The 20,978-nt window shown below is 39.8% G+C and overlaps 1 protein-coding gene across 1 annotated transcript in view; it reads right to left on the bottom strand.

The window, feature by feature from the left end:
- Window positions 1-20,978, bottom strand: part of LOC110028928 — a 67,270-nt gene that overhangs the window by 10,010 nt on the left and 36,282 nt on the right. The window contains exons 4-6 of the mRNA XM_020730997.1: window positions 9,756-9,891; window positions 9,656-9,718; window positions 1,256-1,392 (exon numbers count right to left, since the gene is read on the bottom strand). Coding sequence (XP_020586656.1) covers window positions 1,256-1,392; window positions 9,656-9,718; window positions 9,756-9,891 — 336 coding nt within the window. The remainder of the gene's footprint in view (window positions 1-1,255; window positions 1,393-9,655; window positions 9,719-9,755; window positions 9,892-20,978) is intronic.

Raw genomic sequence — 20,978 nt, 5'->3', positions numbered from 1 at the left:
GATTTAGTTTCTTAATGGTTGGTTTGTCTAGAAGACCATAATACAATAATTAACACATGACATGCAAGTAGCGGGGGACTTAGTGGAGGTATGATCTAACAGAACTGGCCGCTAGGTTCAGCAAGAGAAAGCTTTCGGTCCAGCAGGAGACTGAATCGCCCTCCTCTCTTTTTTATAGGGCATGAATTATACCCCCCCCCCTCTTTCTTTTTCTATTTTCCCGCCAATATATCTATTATAAATGTGTTTGTTATCTTAGAGGGTTTAGTTCGTCTTTTTTATTTAAAAATTCTATCCAGTTTGTCATCGACGATTGCTTTCCCTCTAGGGTTGTATCTGAAGGCGAGAAGATACTCCGACTATAACTCGTCCGAGGTAGTGACCGTCTTCGAGGTCGGAGTGGTGCTCCGACTATAGCCCGATCATACGAGGATATTTATCCATCTCTCCTACGAGCTCACCCTTGCTGTAGCCGAACCATCCTAGCCTTCCAGATTTTGTCGCAAACCCCTTTACCTCCTTTCAAACCCGCTGTAATCCGTCCCAAGCCTTCTACACCCAGCTAGACATTCTTTTGTGACGCCGATCTAGATTTGTGGGATAACATAAAAAATGGATAGATAAGTTCTAAGATAGGTAAAAAAGGCGTGAGGAGCGATCGCGGCGGCAATTCAAGCTAACCAGCTGGACAGTGCACCGGCTGGAAGAAACACTGGATTTCTACTGTCAAACGGCATGTGGCAGCAAGTTCAAAGAGAAAGGAAGCCTTCAAACTTTCAGGAGAGATTACCACCTCTATCAATCAGGTTATAGACCTATCACCTAATATAAATCAAAAAATGCAATACTCCAGTAGATAAAACAGGAGAAAAAAGTCATCAAATAACATAGACCAAGCACAAAATTCCTCAACCAGGTTGCACATAATATATTTATACTAGTATCTACATTAAACCCTAATTAGAAGTCAAAATATGGAACATAAGGGTCCATAAAACCCATAATAGTTAAAATAGCGGGAAAATTCCCAGACATATCCGTTTCGATCCCAAATCGCGGGATTCCCGCGATGCTCCGCCCTTGAATCATTTTGTCATCAGAAGTTCATGAAAAATCTCCAAAAATTGCATGATTGAAGCAAATTTAAAATTAAACTACAAACTTATAGAGCTGCATGCCGACACAAGTTTCAACTATCATTTATTGGAAGATACCTCTGTTGACAAAAAAAGAAAGCAGAAGAAAGAGTAAATACCTTTTCACAAGGCCCTTTCGGTGAACAATTAATGCTGGAATTAAGTATACTGGAAGATAGACAGGCAACGCCCTTCCATATTCTTCAATAAGAAAAGATACAAAATGGCTAGTGCAGGATTGATCGCCATGAACAATCTGCATACAGATGGAAGTATTATTTTTCCAATTTACCCAAGTTGTATAAGAGACGAAGAAGCAATTATCTTTAGAAAACTCATAACAAGAAACAAAGTGCAAACATTCTCATTGGGACATTCAACTACCCAATGCATCATAATAACAAAAATACAACGAAAAAGATAATGGAGAGAAAAAAAATCAAATACAAGATAGCACAAAGAATCAGATGCGGGTGGCTCTCACCATTGGACTCCCAAGTCCCACGAGGGGCTCAGAGCCGAACCGAACGACACTATTTCGATTTACTTCTAATTTTTAGAAAGTTCCCTCCTCTTTTCTTCTTCCTTTCCAATCTTTTCCAATATATGTGTTGTATTAGAATTTGGATTGAAGTTTTTTTGTTCATTTTGTGTCGAGACAGCCATCAGCATATCTTATTTCCTTTGAGGGTTGTATCCTAGGGTTCCAAATGGTGCTTCAGTTGTATGTTGGTATCCAAGTGGTGCTAATCTTCCATATCCCCTTCTGCATCCTCCACACATCGCTCCCAGCCACGGCTATTGCTGCAGCTGCCCCAGAACAACAATCGTATCCTCGCTGCCACAGCCCCGACAACCGTCCTCTTGCTGTCTTGCAGTCCCACTCATAGGGATGTCAAAAAAGCTCGTTGTTCGCGAACAGCTCGTGCTCGACTCGTTAAGTAGCTCGTGTTCAGCTCGTTCGTTAAGTATACGAGCCGAACACGAACAAATTTTTAAAGCTCGAATTATAAACGAGTCTAACATGAACAGCTCTTTGTTCGTTCGTGTTCGGCTCGTTTTAGCTTGAAATAAAAAAATTATATAACTTTTTATATAACAATATATATTATTTATATAATAATATATTATATATATTTATGTCTAAGTTTAAATCATGACACCTCATGTGACAATGTGGTTAGTGTCTTCTTTTGTATATATTTGATCCAGGTTCGAATCCCACACTTTACATATATTTTTCTCAATTTAAGTTTAACGAGCTAATTTCAAGCCAAACACGAGCCGAACACGAACACACTGTTCATGAGCCGATTTAGAACACGGGCCGATTTCGAACACGAGCTATTTCGAAAGAGCCGAACACGAGCCAAGCCTGAGCTCGCTCAAGCTCGGCTCATTTACAACAGCCCTACCCCCGCATCCCCTATCGCTATCGCCATCGCCATCGCCATCATTCCCCCTCTCTATCGCCACCCGGAGCAGCACCTATTTGTTGTTCACTTGCAGTTCCAACCATCCAGCCACCCATTTCTCTCATTCCAGTTAGTTATCATTGCCGCAACTCCTCCCCTTCGCTGCCATCCTCCTCCCTTTCACCGCAGCCTAGGACAGCCCCTCCCAGCCACTTCCCCGTTGTACAACCCTCTCTTTCTTGCTGCCCCCGCCTAGGACAGCAATCACACTTGTCATTCTTGTAGCTTTCCACCTCACTCTTGCAATTTCCCCACACCTTTGATGTCTCCACGCCTTCTAGCCCTTCTCCCACCCTTTGCTAACTCTACGGAGGACCAAACCTTCGCCGATTACCTCCATCACCCTGAGATCAACCATGATTTGAGTGTTTTCATCATGTTTGTTGCAATTTCTATTTTCATTTGTGAGATTGTATTTCCCTATTTTAAATTCAACAATAATGGTTGATTTTCTTATTGTTGTTTGAGTTAACTCCGAAATCATTTGGTATCAGAACCAGTCTAAATCAAGTCCTATCCTAGGGTTTCTAGCATCCACCTAGACCAAAGCCCTATCTCCACCCAAAGTTTTTCTTTCCCACCCTACATCGCCCTACACACCTCAATCCACTTATCCACGCCCAAACCCTATAACAACTCAACGGTTCTGAGGAAAATGCCCAGAGGAGGCCAAGAGATGAAGTGTTTGTTGAAGGATACAGAGATGAAGTGTCAGTTGGATAATACATAGTCAAGGGAGTGAAGGTGGACTTACCAGATTTCAAGTGGCTACAGATCCTTGAGTGACGTTCAGACCTTAGCATTGAAGGTGGAGAAACAACATAAGCAGAGTAAACACCCACCGCCATTCAGTTAGTCACCCACAACAAAAGACATCAATGTAAGCACACGTAAGGCAATTGAGAATTTTGGTCAAGAAGATGATAGAGCTACTATTGAGAATTGGACCTTATTTAGGGTCATATTGGTAAATAAAGAATATTGAAGAAGTCTAGGGGTTTTATCTGTAAAATATTGTAATACCCTATTTAAGCCCATGTTATGAATGTACATAAGAGATTTTGAGAGAAAATTTTCAATTTGGTATCAAAGACCTAGCCGCTTGCTGCTCGGCGTCTTTCTCGCAAAACAACGGCTGTCCATTCGGTTTGGATCGTCGTACAGATACCCGGATCGGCATCCCGAGACTCACAAATTTTCACTTTGATCCTTCAAAGCAATCACGGTTAGAGCTAACAAAGCCATGTGCAGAGAGACGAGAGCCGCTTCGGTGGTCTTTCGTACACAGCAGTACTGTAGTTGCCTTCTAAATGGGCTTTAGCGGCGAAAGAAGGGGTGGGAGGAACGTTTCCATGGACTGGTAAATGATGAATGTTGCTTTGGTGGCCAACGGTTAAATAGTTGAAGACGGCGCCAACTCTGACAGATCCATTAGAAGGCGACAGAAGGTTGATGCCAAGCTGTTGGCGGCAGCGTTGATCCTGCGCAAGGAAGAAATAATCAGAGCAAGGATTCGTTTCTGGAATTCCACTCAACAATAGGGAGACGAAAGACCAAAGCAGTTGCAATTTTGCGTGCGAGAAGAGGGGTTGCGGCTTCATACGGGCTAAGAGCGGATCGAATGAACTTACAGGAAGTCGTGTGTGATCTGAGTGATCTCAACTTGGAATCTTGTGGTTGTGGATGTCGGGAAACGTAGATAGCACAAAAGATAAAGGATTAAAACTTATAGGAAGATAGATCTTGAAATTCTGAGGGTTTTGATCAGACTCATACAGGAAGCAAGGGTCTCGACGGGAACCGCTATCTCGACATATGCTCTAATACAAGTGAAGCAAGATCTCCCTCATGTGGATAAGAAACTTGATAGACCAGCCATATATCTGAGTTGATCACATAAAATCGAGGCTGCTCTAGTAGAGAAAATACTAGAGGGATATCTGATGAAAATCAAGACAAAGAGTGATAGTGTTGAGAGGGATGAGTGCAAGGTCACACATGCCTTGTTTTACACATGACTACTCAACTCGATGTTTACATCGATTATCTCATTAATAGATGACATTCGAAAGGTGAGCGAAATTCGGGCGAAGCTGAAAATCTATGCGGAAGCTGAAAATCATATGAGGGTATTTCAGATTCAGTATGAGATGGAGACAGTGGTTCAAAGTGATAAATCAATTCAGGAGTAGTCCATAGAGCTGGAGCAATTGTGAGCAGATCTTGATCACTTCTCACTGATGTCGAGCTCTGACGATCCAAAGTGCAAGAAAGGAGAGATTTTCACACAACTGAGAACCATGTAGTTTGTAGCCAATCTAAACCCAACCTTTAATCAGAGGAGATCTGTCCTCCTAGCTCAAGTGACTATCCCTTCACTAGTTGAGGCCATTGCTACGATGAAACAGGAGGAGAATCGCATGAAGCTACACTCTGAGTCAAGTGGACTTTCGGGTGCACATCAACTTTAGCTGCCTTGAGCTCAGATATAATAGGTGTCCAAGGGCAAACTCGCAAGTGCAACAACTGTGGTAAAGTTGGGCGTCTAAGCAGAACCTGTCCTGGGCCACCCAAGGAGAGAGAGACAGGTGGATATGGATAGGGTAGAGGTAAAAGTCGTGGTCATGGTAGTGGTGGACGGAAAATGAAAAGGGGGGGCCACCGGGCAAATCTGATGGTAGCAGAGGTGGGAGAGACATGCAGTTTTTACCAATGAGGATCATAAGTGTTTGAAGTTGTTGAAGAGGAAGCAAAAAAAAAATAGATGGGGTTGAAGAGGCTTCCAACCAGTAGCCATCAAAGTGTAACATTGTCACTTATGCTCACTCTGACAAAGGAGCTTGTGATACACATGCTCTTGCCCTATTTCTTCCACAGGATCATCAGAATGGATAATAGATTCTAGTGCATCTCGACATGTGATAAGTCCTGCTAGAGAGTTTTCTTCATATACTACCCTAGCAGAACCAGAGAGCATCCAAACTACTGACAATACAACGCAACTTATAGTTGATAAGGGTACAGTGAATGGTACAATTTATATGACTTTGTCCAATATTTTGCATGCTCTTTTTCCAGTAAACCTATTATTCATCAGTGTCTTTATTCTCCAACTAAAATGTGTTGTTTTTTTTTATATTCCTAAGGTGATGTTACAACTAAAATACAAGGGTCGAACACTTCGGAATGGAACGTGGCAAGTGGACTCTGGTACAAGGACCGAGAGGGAATAGACTCAGCTTTGGCATACATGATAGAGAGTCCCGGAGTAGGAGAATCTGGGAGGAGTGTGAATAATGTGTTACAGCTACATCATAGAATAATATGACCCTCTTGTTTTGGTTTATTGAGTCGATTGTATCATTCTTTGTATGAAAAGACATGTAAATAAAATCTTGTTTGTGATGCTTGTAAGTATAATAAACTTACTAGCATTTCTTATATCAGTTTTGAGAATAGAAGTTGTGTTTTTGCCTTGATACAATCTGATGTTTGGGGACCTTGTTCTACAAGTTTAATGAATTGTTATCAATATTTGTGATTTTTATTGATTGTTTTTCTCGTGTTAGTTGTTTATATTTGTTGAAAAATAAGGATGATGTGTTTGCTTGCTTTAAAGATTCATACAAAGCAATCTAGACTCGATATGATGCAGTAATGAAGTTATTGAGGTCTGATAATGAAACATAGTATACCAACAAAGTATTTGAGGAATACTTGTCAGGCCAAGGGATACAACATCAAACCACATCTCCATATGCATCGACACAAAATAGAGTAGCAGAGATAAATAAATACATCTTCTAGAGGTAGCTCGAAGCAAGAAGATTGCAATGAATATCCTAAAGCACTTATGAGGCAAGCAGTTTTGACAGCTGTTTAATTAATCAACAGGATGCCTTTGAGGGTATTGGATTGGAAGTTTCATTGTCACATATTGAAAATAAATAACGGGATCCTCCCATTGAACGTGTTTGGATGTGTATATCTTGTGAAAGATAAATTGTCAAAAAGGAAGCTGAATTCGAGAACTGTGAAATATGTGTTTGTAAGTTATTCTGATATCAAGAAGAGGTATGTCTGCTGGAGCCCGAACGAGAAGAGATTGTTTGTGAACTTAGAAGTGTCATTTAGTGAAGTTGAACCGTACTACACTCAATAGATGACCTCACCTTCTGGTAACTCGTAAGATACTAAATATATGAGGCAAGGGAGGTCAGTAACAATAATGAGAGAGTGGTACAAGTGGGAGAGAATGCCTAGTCTTGTGATGTGGGATGAATCAGTTGAAAAACCAGAAAATAAGGAGAGTGAACTCGGAGACTGAACCCAGAGGTGGTGGGATTCAAGCTGAAGATGAGCTAAGGGTGTATACACAAAGAAGGAAGCTAAATAAGGGAACAGTGCTTGCGGTGCTACTTGTGTCAGCTAATCTTTTGTCTCAGTCTTCCCCGACCCTTCAGACACCTACATCATCCATCTACGACTCAGAACTCCTAGGTGATATGCTTTCTCCTCCTCCTCCTAAGCCCCCAACATTAAGGACTTCTTTCAGCAATGCGGGAAATCCTCTGGATTGTTTTGGGTGGTAATATTACATTGCTAACTTTTTTTTTTCATATTCTAACATATAACCTTTACAAAGAGCATTCATTGTATATTTAAACAATGTCTCTATACCAAAGTGTTGACAGGTTGTTAAGGAAGATCCTAAATGGAAAACAGCTATGCATGAAGAGCTTGGGACTCTCGATAAAAACCGAACATGGTCGATAGTGCCACTACCAATAGGAAAAAGACTGTTGGGTGCAAGTGAATCTTGACAGTGAAGAAAACTCTAAAAGGGAAGGTGGAGCAGTAGAAGCACAACTGATGGCGACAGGATACAGTCAAACATATTGTATTGACTATAATGAAACCTTTGCACCAGTAGCAAAAATGAGCACAGTGAAAACACTGATTTCTCTGGCAAAAAATTGGTGAGTGGAGATTACACTAACTTGATGTGAAGAATGCATTTCTTTATCTTGAGTTACTGAAAAAGTATATATGAAAAAATCACAAGGACTCGGTACAGTCTAGGCAGTTGGTAAGGTGTGTAGGCTCGGGAAATCGTTATATGGCTTGAAGCGGTCTTCTCGAGCCTGATTTGACAAGTTTAGAAAAACTATCATGGGCAATGTTGACCATACGGAGTTCTTTTGACAACAAAAATGTCACACCACTATACTTATTGTAAATGTTGATGACATCATTGTTGCTGGTGATGATGAGACAAATTGTCCAACTAAAGGTAGTATTGGGCAATGAATTTGAAGTGAAGAGTCTTGGATAGCTCATATACTTTCTTAGGATTAAAGTGACCCATGGACCTGAGGGGATGATCTTCTCTTATGTACGAGATCTCCTCACGAAAACAAGCATGTTAGGGTGCAAGCCCGCAGTCTCTCCAATAAACTAAAAAGCCAAGTTGAGTGTAGAGGCAGGAGAGCGGATTGCTCGTGAGAGGTACCAGAGATTGATATTCCATCTGATCTATCTGAGTCACCCTCAAACTGACATCTCTTTGAAATAAGTGTGGTGAGCCACTACATATATGATCCAACTTATGGATGAACATACATGATCCAAGGAAGGGTCATATGGATGCAGTGTATTAGATTACGAGGTACCTGAAAAGTACACCAGAGAAGAGGGAATTGATCTTCATGAAGAATGAGCATGTCGACAATGAGGGTTTTGGTGACGCTGATTGGGCGAGTTGTGCAGATGACAGAAGATCCACCTCAAGATATTGCATGTTCGTAGGGGGCAACTTGGTCCCTTGGAAGAGGAAGAAACAGTCTATAGTAGCGAGGTCAACAAAAGAGGCAGAGTACAGGGTCAAGGCCTTAAGAGTTGTTGAGATGATGTGGCTAAGATCCTTGTTGAGTAAGCTCAAGGTGGACCACGAAACTCAAATGAAGTTGTGGTGCAACAACAAGTTAGCAACTAGCATTGCCAACAACCCGGTGCAACACGATAGAACCAAACATGTGGAGATTGATAGATTTTTCATCAAGGAAAAGCTGAATAATGAGCTACCAAAGATAAGTTATTTAGCCACTGGAGAGCAAATGGCTGACTGCCTCACTAAAGGACTTAATTCACTAAATTTGTCTAGGTTATATGACAAGATGGGCTTAGTGGATATCTTTTGCCCATCTTGAGAGAGAGTGTTGAGAATTGGACCTTACATAGAATCATATTGGTAAAAAGGGAATATTGAGCAAGTCTAGGGGTTTATTTGTAAAATGTTGTAATCTCCTATTTAAACCCATATTATGGATGTACAGAGGGATTTTGAGAGAAAATTGATAGAATCGGCCGGCTAAAGGAGGATCTGACAGTTGGAAGGAAGTCCTAGCAAGCTGGACTGAGGATCTGGAGGGGCATCCAGTTGGCTGGAGGAAGAATCTGCACCTTGAAGGATCCTCATGAAGCCAGATCGAACAGCTAGCCGCTAGAGGAAGAACCTACGCCTGAACTGAGGATCTGGATCGAACGATCAGAGGGAGACTTAACTCAGGAACCAACGTTTGCCAGCCGACGACTAAGGGAGAGACCCAACAGCTGGGTTAGAACCAAGCTCTAATATCGTGATAACTTTGAGAATAAAATCAAGATAAATCTTATTGATGCAAAGAGGGGTATAAATATCTATTACAGGGTCTGCTAGTCAGGAATGAAATAAAAACATGATACAAAAAAAAAAGAAAAGGAATAATAAAAAAAATCCAAGCTAATAATGCCTAATAAATAGGAATTAATAATGGCTAAAACTAGTGATTAATAAATATTCTAATAGCCCCCATGTTGGTAGAGAAGCTATTCCATGATTCAAAGAAAAGACTTCCATATTACAATAGATATTATTTAAAATTTGCAACAAACCTTTCGTCTTGAAAATGAATTATTGTAAGAACCAAAAAAAAAAAAAAACAATGAAAAAATACATGAATATTGAATTATTTGAAGTTAAAAAAGATGGCATTAATTACGCACTGAGCAAGGCACTTTCATGTTTGGGTCTAGTTTTAGATTAGAACCCATAGATTTGTAGTGTTTCTGTAGTGTTTCTCTATCACATGTGTTTCTCTATCACATCCAAGTTCATAAATTGTGCGTTGGTTGCAAGTTCTTTAACACCCTGTAGAATAGGAGCAGCTTTTCCACCATGCTTATTAAGAAATGCTTTATATGATGGTGGGAGGCTTTCTTGGTTCAAAATGTAAGCAGACCTGCAGAACAATTGCACTAAAATGAGACTGCTCGCTTCTCTATGAAATAAAAAAAGCAGAATGAATAATGCTGAACACAAAATTAATAAGATGAACAATTATCTGAGCATATAATTTTATATGAAGTGTGGCAGTTATCATCTATTTTGAAAATCCCATCAATGTATTTGAATGGGCATGAAAAAAATTATCATGACAGTGAAATGTGAAATAAAACAACACGAATGGTCACAAGTCGGGACACTGCTGGCGCTTAATCTTTAATAAGATATGCATAAAAGTGTTTTCGTATATAACCGAACTGTAGCTCTGATCCAAATTCTCATACACGAGGACTGGAACCTCGACTTCCTAGTATGAGATTAAGAAAAATGAAAGGGGAAAAAGTTTATGCCTGACAAGATCCAGTAGGTAAATATCGCCATCCAAAGTAGTTCAGAATAACCAACATAGAAGCTTTATTTTAGGGAGAAGAGTGAATTCAAATCATTAGCGATTGAGAGAGAGAAATGAAGTGTCTTTACAGAAGCTGGAGTTGCAAAACTGAAAAGCTGCTACCCACATGCCCAAAGCAAGGATAGACTTGTTTATGCTTGTGAAATTAAACTTAATCAAATCCTTATACACATTTCTTACAGGACTGCTACCTTCACAGAAAAGGGTTTTCTCCCTTCCAGGTAGGAGCCAGAGTTAGGCTGCTTTTAGCATCTGCGTTGATGGTAAAAATATTTCATCTTTCAAAATGAATTAGGGCTGCAAATTAAATATTTGATCTTCAATTTGCTTTCTTAATTTTGAAAAGTTATATTTGAGATATTCTAATGACAATGACATGCTCTTGATATTACTGGTGGCACCTTGTGTTGCATACATTGTGAGTGTCCCTTTTGCATATCGTGAGAGCTTAGTTGACTTCATTTTGAGGTAACACATATCCTTCATAAATCTTAGTAAAAATCTTAAAATTGGTGTTTTCAAATTCTATACATCGTGTGTTCCAAGATTTATTAAGAAGGTCAGTCAAGTGTTGGAGTAGACTAGTTAATGGGCATCACCTAGTCAGCTTTGGTCCTTGGGTCAGCTCCATAGTGTCTTCTGGGAGTACTAGGACCAAGTTCTTACTAAGAGATCGACTTTTTATTTCCACTCAGCTCAGCAATGGAATAAGTGAGTTTACATAATATTTTTGTTTTATACAAAGCCAATTGGGTTTTGACTAGTTCTCGTTTGTGCTCCTTCCAACTTCATACCATAGCATATAATCATGCTGAGGGTGCACTTAAGACACCATGCCCATCTTGATTGGTTGACCTAATTGCACACCGCTAATTCTAACCTGGTCAACTTAATGAAACTAGTTAAACGGTAACTTGTCTGTATTAAATTTCAGTTTGAAGTTGGTCGAAGAGTTAGCTCTTGGGGGACTGATTTTTAATATCTTGCCAAAAGTAATCAGAGCTATCCATGCATGACTAGTTATACCATAATATTGGGTGAGTAAACCGTTATGCTTTTCGATTTGAGAGTGCTTGGTCACATAAGTATGCGATCTAGTGAAGCTGGTTGGAACAATTTTGTTATGAGATATCGTCATAAGTTGCCATGAGAATGAATCTAATCTCCTACATCAAGGACCATTTCTCATAATCTCCGTCATTTCACGCTTATCTTACTTTCATACGAAGTGGTAATCTTTTTAATGTTTAACCGATCGAATTTTACAACCACAACAACAACAACAACAACAACAACAACAACAACAACAACAACAACAACAACAACAACAACAACAACAACAACAACAACAACAACAACAACAACAACAACAACAACAACAACAACAACAACAACAACAACAACAACAACAACAACAACAACAACAACAACAACAACAACAACAACAATCTTTCTTAACAAAAGTCGAATCTAAAACATCTCCTCTCCTAATTCGGATCTCAGATGGTCGGCGTTTAATGTGACCAAACCATCTAAGACGGCTTTCTCTAATTTTGTCCGTCACAGGAGCTACACCAACCCTATCACGAATATATTCATTTCGCATTTTGTCTCTAAGTGTAAAGTCACTCATCCACCTAATCATTCTCATCTCGGCAACACTTAACTTATTATTATGCTTTTCTTTTAAAGGCCAACATTCAGCTCCACAGAGCATTGCAGGTCTCACCACCGTCTTATAAATTTTTTCTTTCAGCCTAAGCGGTACTTTTCTATCACACAAAAGGCCTAAAGCATTCCTCCACTTCAACCAACCAACTTGAATTCTACTATTAACATCCCCATCTATATCACCATCGCTTTGAACAACGGACCCAAGATCGTCCACAGCTTTTAATGATTTAATTACCCAAAGTCATACTTCTGTCACTAGAGCTATTACTACTAAAATTACATTCCATGTATTCAGTTTTAGTTCTACTTAAACGAAGGCATTTAGACTCCAATGTAGACCTCCATAATTCAAGTTTTTCTTAAGCTTTTTCTCTCGTTTTATCCACGAGAAGGATACCATCAGCAAAAAGCATACACCAAGGTACATCCTCCTGTAGATGTCCAGTAAGACCATCCATAACTAAAGCAAAAAGATATGGGCTTAAAGCCGATCCCTGATGTAATCCAACAGAAATAGGAAAATATTTTGTCAATCCTACTTCAGTTTGAACACAAGTAACAGCTCTTGTGTATCCACTTTATTCTTCTATAATTTGCACACTCTTGTGTATCCACTTTATTCTTAAAAATGGGGACCAAAATACTCTTCCTCCACTCCTCATGCATCTTTTTAGTTTTTAAAATAATATTAAAGAGTATAGTAAACCAAGAAACTCCCAAAGCCCCCAAATATTTCCACACTTCAATTGGGATATCATCAGGTCCCACAGACTTTTCTCGATTTTCTTTAAAGCCTCCTCAACTTCTTTTTTACTAATTTAATGGTAAAAATTAAATATTTTATTATTATTAACGATATTAAAATCACTACGGTCGATTGTATTTTCTGAAAATATTATAACCAATTATGGAATTTTACAACCAATTATGGAAAAATATTATAAGAGCAAGCAGTTAAAGAGGGCATTCAGCACGAAAAAAATACCAAAATAAATTTAATCAAGATAACTTAAAAGCTAAGAGATTAATATCTAAGCATGAGGAAAGAAAAAATCCCAAATTTAGATGCTTGGCAAATCCAAAATGCCAAAGTCATCAACAGAGTTATTGTGCCTAAATCTAGGTGAGAAAAGAAAAAAACCAATTTGCAATTTGCGCCTCCCCAGGAAGCACAAGCTTAAAAAATGTATCCACTAAATCAGTCAAACTTTTGATTGAATCTTGAGACTGAACTTAGCTGGAGTTATCAAAAACCTCCACATTAAAACAAGGGATAGTTACATACAAACCACCTAAACATTGATATTTACAAATTAAGCACCCAAATGATTTTTTTGAACTACAGAACTGATGTATTTACGCATGCCACAATCAAACTATTGATAATTTGATAAAAATGAAAAACAAGGGTTGGGATTTTACCATGAATTTTGATATTTAAGTGTGAATTTGAAAAATGGATGAAAGAGGGTGGTTGATTTATAAATAGCATGTTTTGTGTGGTCTCTATGTAATTTCCCCTTAAAACATTCATTGTCATTGCTGGGTAAGGAACTGAATTTTAAAAAAAAAGAAATTTAAAGAGTACCCAGAGCTTGAGAGCACCCTACAAGGACCAAGTCAAAGGGAGCATCTTCCAAGAAGTTGTCACGCTCCAATTGATCATAAGAATTAACCACACAAATGTCTTGTGAGCTTGAATTAATGATCAAGCGAGCAATCCCTAATAGAAGGGCCTATAGAAGAAGATTTTCTCAATTTTAGACATGCATAAAAAGCAATCAACAAAAACATGACCAAAGATTTTGCACAGCTAGCAATATGAGAGCAAACCCATACATTCGAATTTTACCCAATAACAATGTGTGAATAGGCAATTCATATACCCTTGACAAAGGAGCTAAAATGTCTATCTCAACAATAACACAAACCACTGATGTATTGTGAACCTGAATTAATGATTATAAGATTAACCACACAAATGTCTTGTGAGCCTGTATTAATGATCAAGTGAGCAATCCCTAATAAACGGGCCTATAGAAGAAAATTTTCTCAATTTTAAACATGCATTAAAGCAATCAATATAAACATGGCCAAAGATTTTGCATAACTAACAATATGAGAGCAAACCCATACAATCAATTTTTTGCCAATAACAATGTGTGAATAGCCAATTCATATACCCTAAACAAAGGAGAAAAAATGTCTATCTTAATAAGAACCCAAGGCACTGAGGTTCAAGAGAGTTTGGTGGTAACGACATCCACTTGAAGTGATTTCATCAAAATTAATTCTAAAGAGTATGGTATAGATCGACTGATCTAGTAGACACAAAGGTGGGGGAGTATAACCCAAATTGAAAGTAATAGGAGGCTTCTTAGAACTATCAAATTAGGGAGACCATTTTAGTATATGCATCGATAGACCATTCATATAATATGAGTGCCAAGAGATAAATTTTATATATCTGATTGCAATATATTTTGATAAGTGCGTCATGATAGTCAATATGTACAATAGAGAAATCAACAGATAAATGAAGATTATTCAAGGAGGAATAGATTACCTCCAAATTGAGATGGCCAAATCTAAATTTTCTAGCTAAAGAACAGATAAAATAGGCCACCGCAAAAGAAATTTCTACCTTATTAAAACAAAAAGTTGGTTTATAATAAAATTTAAAGTGTTACTTGTGTCACAAAGAGCTCATGATATGTTGAGAAAATAAAAGAAAACGAAGGGGAATCCTTTTCAGAACCCTTATCTCAAATAAAATCAACAAAAGAAAATGGAAGTGCTATCATGAGATTAGAGAAATAAAATCCAAAAGATTTCAAAAGTAATAGACGGACTATCAAAAATTTCAACCATAGAAAAACAGGTCCAGAGAGGACCGGTCTGGACCGGCCAGGCCACGCCAAACCAGTTGGCGGCCGGTTTAAGCCAATAGGTCTAGGATCGGGATACAAGAAGCGATCCCAACGCCCAGGCGAGCATTAAGTGACCTCTGCTCACGAATAGAATAAAGGAAATTTAAGAGGGGTTTGGGGGAAATGTTTTTGAAAAGGATCTAGAAGAGTATTTAGGAGAAGGGGGCTAGGGTTAGTGACGCGGGGCTATAGTGAATAGGCCGGTCCTCAAAGGAGTGGGCCTGTCGCTCCTCCATTTCCCTTCTCTCCCATTCCCCTCTTTCCTTCTTAGCACCTTCCTAATATGTCTATCAAAATCAAAATTTCTGAATATTTTATTCTGCTTTCCTAAATCTAAATTTCCCTTATAATCTCTTTCCTTTCTTTCATTCCTAACACTTTTCTATTTTAAATCATTTCCTAAAATTTGAAATTCTGATTATAATCCCCTTTCTTATTTTAAATACTTTCCTAAAATCTGAAAAAACTGCTTATATTTTATTCTCCTTTCTTATTTTCATTATCTAAAATAAGTATAGCCTCATTATAAATAGAGAATGATGTGCTTGGAGTAAGGGGTATAAGGTCTTGTTTTTATATCTGAATTCAGATTTTAGCCTTGGTATTTTCCCTTCAAGGGTTGTATCCGACGTTGAGGTAATGCTACGGCTATCTCTCGTCTGAGATGGTGATCGTCTTCAAGGGTTGAGTGGTGCTCCAGATGTAGCTCAACTCCGACGAGGCATTTATCTTACCATATTTTCGTTTCCTTATTGTCATTTCAAAATCCAGTCATCGCAGCCCCCTCTTCCACTGCTGCCAACCATTTCCTGCTCCCATTTCAGAAATTTCCTACTTCTCTCACAGCAGCCCCCACATCTCTGGCCTTCACCATAGTCTCCAATCCAACCTCCAACGACATTCCTGCTTCTCTCCAGCTGTTGTTCGACGTCATTGCTATCACAAACTTGTTGTCCTACTTCTTCCACAGCAACCTCACCTCTTCATCCTTCACCACAGTTGCCAATTCTGCCTCATCGGGCACCCTCCTCATCAAGCGTGTTGTGTCTTCTTTGTTTAGTCATTAGTTGTAATCCTTTATTTTGTGCTTTTGTCCTGTGTGTTGTCTTTCGTCATTTTGAATTTTCATTGTAACTGCATTTTAAGTCAGTAGTAAAATTCTGTCTTGCGTCATAGTTTAGGTTAACTCCGGTATCAGTTTGTCATTCAGGTTTTTTGCTGCAGTTATATTTCTTGTGGTGTTCCTAGCGGTGCACAGGGTTGTGGGAAAGACGATCTACCTCTCGAATAGTATCTTGATTGCTTTCCTTTCTTTTTTGTAAGAGCAACCCTTGTTTGAGGTTTTTCACCTATTAAAGCAAACATCTTGGAGGGATAGCAGCTAAGAAAGTGGATGTGCTAGGAGGAGAGGTAGGGCAAATTAAATCGGGAATGGAAGAAAGGTTCACCACCATGGAGGACCAGTTTTCATCCATAGAAACTTGAATGGATGACAGATTCGAGAGCATAGGAGAAATGAGTGAGATGCTGAGAAAGCTCATAGAGATGCAATTCAAGGCCATGTTGATCGCTCTAGTTGCAAAACCTAACCAATGGTAGATTAGGGAATCCTTGGCCAAGTCAAAAGGAAAGGAGATCGAATGAGAGAACAACAAGGAGAACAACATCTATCACCAAGAGCGTCCCCCTAGGAGTCCGAGAGGGGGATGGACAGAAAATTGGAGGGATAGTGTAAGAGGCACGAAAGACACGAAGGAAGAATGAGGGAATCAGGAGTTGGATATGACTATTAACCGAAGAAGGAAGTTTCACCCTAAACATATGGGAACAAATTCCAGAGGACGAGGTTGTTGGGGTGGAGATGCAAAGGTCAAAAAAGTGAAAATGCCGATCTTTGAAGGAGAAGATGCATATGGATGGGTGTATTGAGTGGAGTGATACTTTGTAGTCAATGGGTTAACTGAGGAAGCGAAGCTCATGGCGACGAGATAATGTCTGGAAGGAAAGGCTCCGGCGTGGTTTCAGTGGATAGATGCAAGGTATCCAATACGCTCATGGAAGGAGTTTAAGGATTGCTATTTGGAGCATTTCCGAGTCATTCGAGAAGGAGACTTACACGAGCAATTCTATCCTCCGACTCAAGAGAAAATGATTACGGAATATAAAAAGAAGTTTGAGCTCTTGTAAGGGAGGTTGAGGGGTATTTCTGCAGCAAAACTGGAAGAGAACTTCTTGAAAGGCCTGAAACCCAACATACGAGCAGCCATCTGAACCTTGAGATCGTGTGGATTGAGGGAAATGATAGAGCTTTCCCGGAAGATGGAGGACAAGAAACAGGTGAAAAAGACCAGCAAAGGCGGCAACACAAAAGGATTCTACAAGAATACCTTGACAGCCACGACACTGAGGACCCAAACAGTGTCATTTCAAAAAGAAACGCCGAAGGAGAAGATATGGGGACCCGTCCCGAGAGTAATTTCAAGCGCCTCACCAGTGCAGAAGTGCAAGATAAAAGAGCAGAAGGTTTATGTTATCTTTGTGCGAGAAATAAGCCCCATGCCACCGTTGTAAGGAACGCGTCCATCAGATCCTTTTAGTTCAGGAGGAGACAGAGGGCGAGGAATCGGAGGAAGGTGCGGTGGAGAAGAAGCATCAGCATTTGAACGTAACGGAGGTGTCCCTCAATTCAGTGGTGGGATTTACTCTGAATCACACCATGAAAGCGAGGGGGCGGATCAGAGAACAGTCGATTGTGATGTTGGTGGATAGCGGGACCACACGTAACTTTATCTCAAATTAGGTCGTGGATCAACTAGGGTTTGAGCTTGTGACTACAGAGAGCTTCGATGTCATGATAGTGACAGAAAAGATGGAAAGAAGTCAGAAATTTGCAAGGGTTAGTTTTAACACTACATGACTTACAGGTGGTGGAGAACTTCTCTTAAATTTGGGCAGCACATATGTGATTTTGCGAGATGAAGGTGAACTGGAAATCCACGATGATGGAGTTCCGAGTAGAGGGTTGGAAGGCAGTGCTGAGAGGAGATGCTAGTTTATGCAAAACTATGGTTTTGCTAAAATCATGGTCAAGGCGATATGAGGAGCAGAGCTAGGCTACTTGAAGTTGCAAAGCATTAAGGAGATTTCAAGATCCGGAGTTGGCAGGGTCTCTCAAAGGGGTCGAGCAACTCCTACAGCATTTTACGGATGCCTTTCAACAACCAAGTAGGTTTGCACCCTCGAGGGAGCACGAGCACGCTATAGCATTAAATGAGGGTGTTCCCCCTATTAGTGTTAGACCATATAAGTACTCTCGGATTCAGAATGATGATATAAAAGTTGATCCTAGAGATGCTCAAGGCGGGATTATCAGACCTAGTGTGAGCCCATTCTTCAGTTCAGTCATGTTGGTGAAGAAAAAATATGATAGTTGGATATTCTACGTGGATTGTCGGGCTTTGAACAAGGAGACAGTTTTTGATAAGTTTCATATACCTGTGATTGATGAGTTGTTGGATGAGCTTTATGAGGCAGTGAATTCCTAAAAAATGTTTTTAAGTCGTGATAACTCTAGATCAGAAAGAATCCAGCTGATGTGCACAAGACAACTTTCAGGACACATGAACATTATGAGTTCTTGGTGATGTCGTTTAGCCTCATCAATGCCCCGACCACATTTCAGTCCCTCATGAATGGGATTTTTCAACCCTGCCTCCGAAAATGTCTTGATTTGCTTTGATGACATTCTGATCTACAGTCGTACAGAGACGGAACATGTGGAGTACTTGATGACAGTTCTAGAGAAGTTGAGTGAGCACTAGTTGTACACCAATTTGAAGAGATGTTCATTTGCACAGCTACAGGTGGAGTACCTTATGCATAAGGTGACCAGGGCAAGAGTAGTGGCGGATTCATCCAAGATTGAGGCTATGATGAACTAGCCTTTACCCAGTAGCTTGAAGAAGTTGAGGGGATTCATAGGTCTCACCGGGTACTAGAAGGGGTACAACACGATAGCAAGGACACTGATAGAGCAACTGAAGAAAGAAAATTTCAAGTGAGGGAAAGCAGCAACACAGGACTTCGAACATCTGAAAAGAGTCATGATCAATGTACCCATATCAGCACTTCCAGATTTCAGTAAACCATTTGTGGTAGAGAAATATGCATCAGGATACGGATTAGGAGAAATACTCATGCAGGACCAGTAGTCGATTGTTTACTTCAATCAAGTGCTCACAACTAGGACGAGGCTCAAGTTAGTATATGTGTGAAGTTGATGGCTAATGTCTTCGCCATTTAGAAGTGGTGCCCTACCTTTTGGGATGACACTTTATTGTTAGGACAGATCATATGGGCTTGAAGAATTTGTTGGAGCAAAACATGGTGACTGAGGAGTATCAAAAGTGGCTTTTCAAGTTGCTGGGATATGATTTCGAAATCTGGTATTAGCCAGGATTGGAAAATAAAGCCACAGATGCCCTATCAAAGAAAGTGGAGTAGCCCCGGCTGACGGCCTTATCGGTGCCCTTGGTGCTTGATTGGGAAGCACTAAGACGAGGAGTGAGCTAGATGAAGGATTGAGGAAGATGCGGGCAGAGTACCTAAAAGATACGAACAATCATCTAGGATATGCCTTGAGGAGACAAAAGCTACTCTACCATAGGCAGTTGGTGTTACCAAAAGCATCAGAGTACATCCCCCGATTATTGCAGGAGTTTTACAACAACACAATTGGGAGCATTCTTGGGTGCAAAAGACATACAGTTGTCTTTCGACAGAGCTTTACTGGGTGGGAACGCACAACAATGTAGAAAACATGGTGGCCCAGTGCGATGTGTGCTAGCGACGCAAATATCTAACCATGGTGCCAGGAGGGTTACTACAACCATTAGCCCTGTTGGAGAAGGTTTGGGAAAAAATGATCATCGATTTCATAGAGGGGTTGCCCCGATCAAAGGAGTTAACAGTGATTTTGGTGGTTGTGGATCGCCTAACCAAGTATGTTCATTTCATCCCATTACGATACCCCTACACAGCGGTATCAGTGGCGACAATGTTCATACAGGAAGTGGTTCGCTTGCACGGAATATCATAATTGATTATATCATATAGAGACAAGGTGTTCTTCGGCCACTTTTGGAAGTAGCAGTTCAGGTTATAGGGGGCAGCTCTTAAAAGGAGCACCACATATCACCCCTAGACCGATGACCAGATGGAGGTGGTCAACGAGAGTATGGGGAGACATCTGCGTTGTTTTGTATCGGATATGTTGAATTGTGGGCCAGGTGGATTGCGTGGGCAAAATATTAGTGTAATATTTCATAACACGTCGCAGCATGTACCACCCCTTTCAATATTTTTTTTATGAGTGGGATCCACCTCACCAGATACACTATGGGTGTTGACCTCACTTTTGGTTGAGGTCTAGAAACTTCTTTAGTAGCCTAGGTCTAGCCATAGGACTTTCCTATTGACTAGTCTTAGAAAATTAGAAAAGGTACCCCCACCATTAGAAATTCAAAACTTTTCTTTTTACTCAACTTGAAATTCCATATAATGATCTTAACCTCTAGCATTTAGTAGATAAGATCATTATAAGAGAATTCAAGAAGAGTCCCTATAGGATTACTTGGCTTTAGGATTGACCCTGGGTGTTGACTTAGAACTAGGGTACACCATATCTTCACAATACATTAATCCATGGTTCATTTAGAATGGATATCTATCCAATTCTATGTGAAATGCCTAACTTGGTCTTTTGCCCCTATGCACCTCCAACAAATTACCTAACTGCCCTTGGAACCTAAATTTGGCTAAAAATCCCAAATTTTGCCAAATTACCCAAAATTGATCAAAACCCATTTCAAACACCTTGAATACATCCAAATTTGTCAAAATTTCCAAAAATGACCAAAATACCAAGATACCCCTCCATGACCCAAAAATCCAAAAATTCCAAAAATTCCTAAAAAATCCCAATAAATCTAAAATATTACCAATTTCATTTTGTTCAACTACACCTTG

Source organism: Phalaenopsis equestris, unplaced genomic scaffold (assembly GCF_001263595.1).
Source record: "Phalaenopsis equestris unplaced genomic scaffold, ASM126359v1 Scaffold000540, whole genome shotgun sequence".
Classification (NCBI taxonomy): domain Eukaryota; kingdom Viridiplantae; phylum Streptophyta; class Magnoliopsida; order Asparagales; family Orchidaceae; genus Phalaenopsis; species Phalaenopsis equestris.
Note: the sequence above shows the minus strand (reverse complement) of the source record. Positions and strands in the feature narration are given on the sequence as shown.